This window comes from Oncorhynchus keta, chromosome 10 (assembly GCF_023373465.1).
Source record: "Oncorhynchus keta strain PuntledgeMale-10-30-2019 chromosome 10, Oket_V2, whole genome shotgun sequence".
NCBI lineage: Eukaryota > Metazoa > Chordata > Actinopteri > Salmoniformes > Salmonidae > Oncorhynchus > Oncorhynchus keta.
In genome coordinates this window covers 40,811,996-40,821,864 of record NC_068430.1, presented here as the reverse complement: position 1 = coordinate 40,821,864, position 9,869 = coordinate 40,811,996, and the positions used below count along the sequence as shown (strand labels likewise).

The 9,869-nt window shown below is 40.6% G+C and overlaps 2 protein-coding genes across 2 annotated transcripts in view; both read right to left on the bottom strand.

The window, feature by feature from the left end:
- Positions 1-4,093, bottom strand: LOC118389516 (beta-crystallin B3-like). The gene is made up of 6 exons (XM_035779418.2): positions 3,937-4,093; positions 3,514-3,595; positions 2,841-2,959; positions 1,234-1,366; positions 586-728; positions 1-425 (listed from the first exon to the last, which is right to left on the bottom strand). The coding sequence occupies exons 2-6, from the start codon at positions 3,586-3,588 to the stop codon at positions 188-190; spliced, it is 708 nt and encodes a 235-aa protein (XP_035635311.1). The 5' UTR covers positions 3,589-3,595; positions 3,937-4,093; the 3' UTR covers positions 1-187.
- Positions 4,094-6,661: 2,568 nt separating this feature from the next.
- LOC118388739 (golgin subfamily A member 6-like protein 22) overlaps positions 6,662-9,869 on the bottom strand; it is a 28,842-nt gene continuing 25,634 nt past the window's right edge. The window contains exon 7 of the mRNA XM_035778155.2: positions 6,662-9,712. Coding sequence (XP_035634048.2) covers positions 9,637-9,712 — 76 coding nt within the window. The 3' untranslated portion in view covers positions 6,662-9,636. The remainder of the gene's footprint in view (positions 9,713-9,869) is intronic.

Below are 9,869 nucleotides of genomic sequence, written 5' to 3'. Positions count from 1 at the left end.
TTGGGTTCAAAGGCTTTATTATTTCCACCCCAGACACATAGGTAAGTCAGTGATGGTTACTTCACTTCCGAGTTCGTCGTTTCTTGCTGACCCTCTGTGACGAGGAGGTGAGGTTCGGTGGAGCCCTGGGTGGATGGGAGGCCAGGATTTGGCCTCTTAGGGGGCCTGGGGCCACAGCCACTCTCTTTCAGCTGGTGCCAGTGGCATTAGGGGGGGCAGGTGGTGTGGGGTTGGGTGCGGGGGTGGGAGTGGGGGTGGGGGTGGGGGCAATGAAGCAGCCTCTCTTGTGCCACTGCATGTCACGCACGCGTCGGACGGACTGGATCTGAGGTGTTGATGCTCCCCAGTCATTCCAGTGCTTGTAGTCTCCATGCTCAAAGATGTACTGGCGGCCCCTGTAGCCTGGGAACATGTAGCCCACCCACCTAGGGAGGGCAAGGGGACATACAGCTATAATGACATTTATGGAACAGAATCGGTTGAAATTCAGAGCCATATTTGCATGAGAGATAACCTTGCAGTAACCTAGCTGTAGACAGATATTGCATGCCTGATCTCAATGATGTGTAAAGGTGTTGAACTTACGCTCCATTCGTAGCCTTGATGCTGGCCACGCGGTCCTGGAAGCCATGGACCCACAGGCTGGGGACGTCGTCATCCACAATCTCCATCTTCCTCCCGGCGAAGCCTGGGTTCTCGAACAGGTGGAGTTTGTGATCCGCACTGTCCTGGGCAGGAACAGGAATGGGTGGTGGTTACACTATGTTTTCATGTCTGCTGTTTACTTGGTGTTTACTTTTAAGGAAGGTAGCTACTACTCCAGGGCTGGTAGCCCTACTTAGAAAAGTGCAGTTTCAAATAACTAAATAATGATCAAATAAATACGTTTGATGGCTCGGGAGCACAAATCATTTGGTACAAATACGTTTCTTATGTGGAATTCTGTTAACTTAGGAAACAAAAGGGATTTGCCCTTTAGCTCGATAGGTTAGTCTTATCTCATTGACATGACAGTTGGATGCCTGTCCACTGTAGGTTGCTATGGTCAGTAGGCTACATCCTTATATACTATACGTAGATTATGTGTAAACAATTTTGGCTAAATTCTGTCTGTGTATTCTGTTTATTGTAAGGGGTTGTCAGCACCATTGCACCATGTCAGATTCCTGGTACATGTAAATATACCCAGTTAAAGGATGATGATTCTAATTATAGGTACAGAGATATACTGACCACTTTGAGTGGCCTGAGGGACAGCAGGTAGTTGTTAGTCTGGCTGTTGGTCCAGGTGCTCCAACGAGGATACTCGCCCTTCTCCAGCAGAAACTGCTCCCCGCCAAATGCCTGGCGCTCAAATGCCACCCAGCTGAGAACACAAAGGTAATTACGCTTTACCAATTTCTTGTACATAAACAGTAGTAGTGGGATAGTAGGAGAGACCAGGGTTGGTTGTCACACTTTTTACTCTTGTGTGTTTCTCTCAGCAGCAGTATATCTTACAAGACTCTTTTAGGAGAAAGACCAAGAGGTCTTGGGTTGAAACTGGGACCTTTTTTTTTTATCATTATCTTGTTTCAACATGCAGTTATGAGGCATCAAACAAACTTTGTCCACTTGTGACAACCAGCCCCATCGCGGGGTTGGTTGTCACAGTATGGGGTTGGTTGTCACAATGTTTGCTAGTAACTTATTCCTTTTGTAACAGGGAATGAAGCAATGTAGCCAACAGTCTTCGAAGTAGCCAAGCCTTTCTTCGATAGAATGATATTCCTAACAAACTTCAGCGTTTTATGCCTTGAGAATTAAGATCCCACTTTGCACACCTCGTCATTTCAACTTGGAGAATTGGGTAATATTTGGTTGATACGTTGATCATTGTGATTTACAACTTTTTTTCACCCACTCAAAAAGACAGTTGAAAGTTTGTTGAATTCCCACTGTGTAACCACTATGCTTTTAACCATCTAAAAGCACATCCAAATTCTCACAATAGCACATTGGTAACAGACAGTGACAAATCTCAAAGATAAGCAGGGCCTGGATGGAAAACCGCAGGGTAGTTGTAGATAGATAAACTCTCCAGCAGGAGGTGCTGCCCAGCCTATTGCTTTTTTATTTGAGTGGATATTACATTGAAGATCTCACGTTGTTTCAAAGGTACAAATTCAACATATTTTATGCAAGGTTGTCAATGTTGAAATTGGTTACCATGATGACATAATCCTATGGTTAAAATGTTAACCTCAAAACATTACTTTTTTCAATTCCATCCCCAACCACACCCCAATGCTAATTGAATATGTTAGTTACCACATGGCTTGGCCTAGGAACTCAGAAATTGGTTTGAAATATAGCGTTCCCTTTCCTCTTTTCAAAAAACATAATTGTTCATGGATAATTCCATAATAAACATTTACAAAGAACACACCAATATATATATTTACTTTCACCTATGAAAAACACAAATTCTCCTAACCTCAATGTTTTATCATGCTGACATGAATTGACCAGGTGGATGAGTTATTTCAAATAGTTCAGAGATTTTAACCTTAAAATTATTACACAGCACCATTTAGATTAGCACTGTGAAAACCAACCCACGAGCAACCAACCTTGATCTTCCCTGCATGAAAGGTAATTGATAAGAACTGTGATCGAAATGTATACACAGTTTGAATAAGAATGGAATTTCATTGTCTAGAAACTGAAGTTGGATTCATAAATGTTTTAACATTTTAATACAGGCAGTGTTGGGGAGTATTGGAGAGACAGATAAACAGGAAGGGGGCAAGAGTGAGGCATGATGGAAAATGTAGAAAATCAATATTGGTGACACTTACGGTCCTGATTCCACGATGATAGATCCCACCTTCTCACATCCCTTTTCGATCACATTCTTACACTCTGCAGACAGCTCCACTTTCTTCCCACAGAAGTTCTCAAACTCAAACACCACCACCTACAAGATAAGTCAGGAAGAGGCATGGGTCAATGGTAAGTAATTACATTAGTACACAATAGGCTTAACAACAACATTAACATAGGCAGAAACTGCATGAAGATTGCACAGTTGTAACTTAACAATGTGTTGTAGTATACTGCCGTGTTGTTGTGTGTTATTTTGCTTATGTCATTGTAAATACACACTAGTAGTATCAGTGACATTTCATAAAAAGTCAGACCAAGTGAATCTTAGGCTAAGATATAATTAGATTATAATTAAGGTCCAATGGATGTCGGGCACCTTGTAGCTCTAGGGTGAATTTTTCCCTACAAAAAGAAAGGTGCTCCCTAGAACCATAAAGGATTGTTCAATTGTCTCCATAGGAGAACCCTCTGAATATAACTATTGTTGGTTCCATGAGGATGCCCTTTTGCTAAAACAAGGCTCTACGTGGAACCCTTTTACCACTAAAAGAGTCTAAGAATACGCTGTTTCACCCAGCTTTTAGTGGGGAAAATACAAAATTGACCCAAGATCAGCGTCTAGAGGCAACTTCACACTCCACCCACCTTGTAGGTGGCTCCTGCTCCTCCTTGGCTCTTTCCAGCTGCCAGCTGCTCCGGTGCACCCTGCTGCTCTGACATGTTCCCTCTGCATTCCAAAGAAAAGTTGACTAACGGAATAGTGACTTCATGAAGGAGAAGAAGCCACTGTTTGCCCGAGATGTTGGTTTTTACCCATTACATTATTGTTTGACCATCTACATTCCAAAACATTCTTACATAAAATAAATCACACACATTCTGATTCCACAAAGGGACTTTTACGCTTGACACATTGATGCAATTTCAGTTCCAGGTAAAATAACAGTGCATGCATGGTTATGGAGAGAGATACATGGGGATAATTGAAAACGGCAAGAGTTGCAGCACAAGACAGACAGTCAGAGCACCAAGGAAAGAGAGAGATCTGTCTATTTTTTTTGTTTTTACCTGGATGGCTTGTGCTTCACTGCACCACGTACGAGCCACACTCTCTCCGTTTTTCCTTGTTTTCTTTTTTCTTTTTCTCTCCCTCTTTCTGTCTCTGTATGAGGGTGTTTGAGTGTGGAGGCCTGGTGAGAAGGCACTCGGAGCCAGGGGGGTATTTATGGTTTATAAATGGCACACAGCAGCAAAAAAAACAGGGGCGGCTGATGCTGTTGATGCAGCAAGTCTGTCGCTCGCATTGTGTCCATCACATTGCCTCTCAATAGGGCTGCGTGCCCTCGGTCGGGGTATATTGGCACCCGCTTCCACCCGGGCCGGCCACGCTCACGCTGCCACCCTGCCAGTGGCCCGATGGTGGGCACACACAGACAGCGAGCCAAGAGGATTGAGCGAGATCAACTCCACTCAGCACTACTGGCCACACCCAACTGCCCATCCGTCTGTCCAGCTTTCCATCCGTCCGCCTGTCCACTGCCCCGCCGTCTCACCCGCACTTTCTGCTTTCTATTGTTGCTTTCTATTTACTCTCCTTCGTCTTCTTCTACCTTCACTCCTCCCTCGTGCATTTTATGACTTCATTTTCATCACTCCTCTTTTACTTTCAGTCCTTTTTCTTCATCCTTTTAAGTTTCTTTCCTCCTGCCCTTTTTCTCTGCTTGCATCCCACTATTCACCTCTTTCTCTAATCTATGTGTGACACTCTCCAATGCACCAGGTGTCAGTACTATATCAGTAGGATCCCAGTCAAACATCTGTCTTTGCCCTGCAAACCCTGAAAAATCTTCTTACAAGCCTCCCTTGACGCACTGGACATTTTCGCAAGCGCACTTTCCAGGGAGAATCTGGAGAAGGCCTTCCTCACTATATAGTAATCATATTGTCTATTGACACCTGGTGCATGGAACCAACATGCTCCTATCACACACTTTTTGGTAGCACTTTGCTTGACACCCAGTGTCATGACACATTATGATACGGTCATAACCATGTCATAATATGGCGTAACAGCTGACATTGTTATACTTGTTAAACTTGTTATATACCTGTTATAATAGGGTCATAATACTGTCATGACACATAGTTAGACCTGTTGTGACATATATTGCATTATTTTATGGCTGGTTATGACACCTACATAAGAGTGTAAAAACCCACAAAACCTACTACACAAGGCAAGACATTTCATTAGACTGCGTGTCAACAGTATGTTTATGTTATACAGTACCAGTCAAACGTTTGGACACACCTACTCATGCAAGGGTTTTTCTTTATCTTTTACTATTTTCTATATTGTAGAATAATAGTGAAGACATCAAAACTATAAAATAACACATACGGAATCATGTAGTAATCAAAAAAGTGTTCATCTTCAAAGTAGCCACCCTTTACTTTGATGACAGCATTGCAATCTCTTGGCATTCTCTCAACCAGCTTCATGAGTTAGTCACCTGGAATGCATTTCAATTAACAAGTGTGCCTTGTTAAAAGTTCATTTGTGGAACTTCTTTCCTAGTTAATGTGTTTGAGCAAATCAGTTGTGTTGTGACAAGTTAGGGTTGGGATACAGACGATAGCCCTATTTGGTAAAAGACTATGTCCATATTATGTCAAGAACAGTTCAAAAAAGAAAAGAGAAATGACAGTCCATCATTACTTTAAAACATGAAGGTCAGTCAGTATGGAAAATTTCAAGAACTTTGAACGTTTCTTCAAGTGCTGTCGCAAAGACCATTAAGCGCTGTAAGTTATCAGCCTCATAAATTTCAGCCCAAATAAATGCTTCACAGAGTTCAAGTAACAGACACATCTCAGCATCAACTGTTCAGAGGAGACTGTGTGAATCAGGCCTGCATGGTCGAATTGCTGCAAAGAATCCACTACTAAAGGACACCAATAAGAAGAAGAGACTTGCTTGGGCCAAGAAACACAGCAGTGGACATTAGACCAGTGGAAATCTGTCCTTTGGTCTCATGAGTCCAAATTTGAGATTTAAAGTTTCAACCGCCGTGTCTTTATGAGACACAGAGTAGGTGAACGGATTATCTAGACATGTGTGGTTCCTACATCTGTGATGCTGCATCAGATGACCTGGCCTCCATAATCACCCGACCTCAACCCAATTGAGATGGTTGAAGATGAGTTGGACCGCAGAATGAAGGAAAAGCAGCTAATGACCTCATCATACGTGGGAACTCCTTCAAGACTGTTGGAAAAGCATTCCAGGTGAAGCTGGTTGAGAGAATGCCAAAAGTGTCCAGAGCTGTCATCAAGGAAAAGGGTGGCTACATTGAAAAATATAAAATACATTTAGATTTGTTTAAGTTTTTTGGTTACGACATGATTCCCGTATGTGTTATTTCATAGATTTGATGTCTTCACTATTATTCTACAAAGTAGAAAATAATACAATCAAATAAAAACCTTGAATGAGTATGTGTGTCCAAACCTTTGACTGGTACTGTATATATAAAACAATGATTGACCATATTCAATTATCATTGTAATTGCGCACACATTGATGTCAGACATGCACCTACCCCAATGCTCTGTTGCTGATGACTGAGATGAATGCAGGAGCAGGACAAGACACCCTCTTTTTGACTAATGACTGATATAAGGGCATGTACGTGATAGGCCAATCTGGCTTATATGATTACGATGGTCATAGTGCTTCTTCACAGTGTCATGAAGTGTATTTTCTTAGTCTAAGTAAAGTTACACAAGATGGTCACAATTCTTCATGACAGTGTCATAAAAGTTTATTTTTCTACAAGTTATTTTAAAAATAATTCATTACAACAACATCAAAGGATTTAAGAAACAAACTTTCAAACGAAAGGAAACCTCTTGGCATGCAAAAAAAGTTATTTGAATAAATGTGTAAATATATATTTACAGCTGCTGTGACATATATACATATATATTGTGACAAGGTATGTCAGCTGTTATGACATGGTTATGGCCATATCATAACGTGTTATGACATTGGGTGTCAAGTGGTGTTACCCACTTTTCACACAGTCAATGTAGACAAATAGGTGTAGGTGTCAAAAACACTATGGTGCCATTCAAAATATGTTTCTTACTGTATATAGGCCTACAGTATATGCGTTTCTGAGTGTGTGCATTGTTTGTGTTTTCTATTATTCCAGTGAACGTTATGAAGATAATATGAAAGTGAAAATGTTAGAGATTTGCACCTTTTCAAAAAACACGGATAGAAAATACTCCTTAATAGATCTGGCAGCAATGAACAATATCAGCTGATCAACACTCAGAAGAAACAAGATCTTATCTGTGGCTGACAGCAATACATACAGACATACCAGATCAACATGTTTATTACTAATGCAACTACAATAGGACCTTGCCCAAATATACTTGAATCTGAATGTGTAAAATTAGTACTTATTATTTGATAGACATCATTTTGTCAATGTCAGTCTGCACCTATGGACGGGGAATGGTATTGTATACAATTATTTTCTAGTGCACCCGTCATTGTTACTGTAAATGGATCACTCTTAAAGTGCTTTATGGCACTATTGCAGGATTTGGGCATCATGGCAGGCAGAGGAAGCACATGTGTATTGGTTTGTTATTGGCTGAGATCAGATGAAAGACCTATTGTACACAGGTGTTGAGACATTGTCTCTAATCAAACCACAACAAGAGTGCAGACAGAGCTATTCCTCTCCTTTTCTTGTTTGGACAGAGTAGAGATAATATCGTTGTATCTACCAGATACTTTTATCAAGAGCAGCTCATCAGAGCAGCGAGTGAGTGCATAACATAACAGAGAAAAGAAACCGACGGGTTAGTTCAAAACAAGAGATCAATTGAGAAAGAAGGAAAGTTCCATTGGCTAGGTGCCAAAAGATGTACAATTCAAGTATGTATGTGAACCTTGTGGCATTGTGGATATTTGTGTGCATGACCTAAACAGGTAATTACGTCAAGCTCCCACACAGAATATGACATGCAAATTTGGATGGATGGAAAGATACAGTCTAGAACATATGGGATGAGAGGCACTTGTCCAAATGTTGCAAATAATCTGTGTGTGTGTGTGTGTGTGTGTGTGTGTGTGTGTGTGTGTGTGTGTGTGTGTGTGTGTGTGTTGCAAATAGTCTACATGCTTATAATTCCTTTGACGAATAGAAAAGTCGAAGAGATGGTCACAACGCAGGGCAGGAAAGTATCCAATGCTTCTCCATTGTCTTGAATAGATTGTCAATAATAAAAAGGGAGTTTCTGGAAAGGCACACAATTGGAGGGAGTCCAGGTCACTGCTGTGTTTGTCACAGGGGTGTTTGTCAGCAACAACAGCAGCATCAGTTGGATGATCTCCAAGTCAATGCCCAGCTAGCACACAATGTTCTGAGAACCATATGTTTCTTAGAGCTTGGTGAGAGCGTGGTTGTCCTATGGTTATTTTTGCATGCATCCTTCTCACAACTGTTTGGGAATGGTACAGGATAGTTGCTTGGCTTTGGAACATTCTCAGCACATTTAAGGAACTTCACAAGAAAACATTGTTTTCTTGGAATTTCATTACTTTAACAGAATGTTTCCAAAAAGTTCAAACATGGTTATATTTCATTACAATTTTGGTAACATTCTAGGAATGTTCTCCAACCGGTTTGACATTGAGAATGTTCTCCAATAGTTCTTAAGAACATTAAGAAACAACATTTTTCTGTGGCAATTTTGGTACTTCAGCATAACGTTTCCTACAGGTTCTAGTTAAATTCATGTTCTCAAATTGTTCAGAGAACGTTAAGAACATTCTCCATGAAAAACACAAAAACTTTACTAACATTCAGAGAACGTTCTAAAGAATGTTATTTAAAAACATATACATTCGGTTCTCAGCATTAACACAACTCTATATCCTCTATCTTGTTACGTGTTGGCTACGCCCACTAATTGGCCATACGGGGACTTAATTAATGCTTGTTACCTTTGAAATGGGGTCTATTTGAATAGATTAAAATGATCAGCTTTGTATGAGTAAAAACAACCATGGCATGCTAGCTCCATCCTGGTGGCGCAGTTGACTAATTCCATGGATAAAAAACAGGAGATCATAGGTTAGACTCTGGCACAATAAAAGAAAATGCATTTCCATGTGTCCTATATGTTCTTGGAGTTCAAACTAAGCTATCAGTGTTATTAAAAGTCATATTGAAACACTTTCTCAGGACGTTATATAAATACCTTCAAATAACCTATAATTTACGTTCTCAGAACGTTAATATAAAACCTCCCAGGAAAGCTTCTCAGAATCTCTCTGCAACCTAAGAATGTAAGTTTCCAGAACAGACCACGTTTTCACTTCCTTTCTCAGAACTTTTCGTTTTACCGGTCAAGATACTAATGGCTTTGTTCCCAGAACCAATGGTAAAACCAAAAACATACATTCCTACAAGTTCCAAGGAACTGAACTGCTAGCTGGGTGGTATCTCCTAGAGGTAAACAGGAATAAAAGCTCATTTACATGACACAGATACAGGGCATATTTTAAAGTGATAGTTCACTCAAATCAAAGTGTGTCTGATGACGTCAGACTGCAAACCTTTAACAAGCTATAGGCTTTATTTTGAGTTAACTAACACTTTAAGATGTGTATGGAAGGGGAATGTGATCAGATAGGTATTTTGATTGTAATAGCTGGTGTAAAAATGAGGTCCATCCACTCAGCTAGTCCTCACTGTTGTATTGACTCAAGCGCTTTTTAGACTTGAGTTCTTGCAGCCATGAAGGAGACGAGTCCCCCCTGAGGGTCACACAAACATAGATCAAATGGTTTGCCTTGTACTAACAGCTAACTCATTTACCCAGCTAACTATTTCAGTCATCTGTGTTGCTAGTTGTTCTCATTCATCACATTTGGTTGATTCATGTTGAATAACATTTTAAAACTACTAAAATAA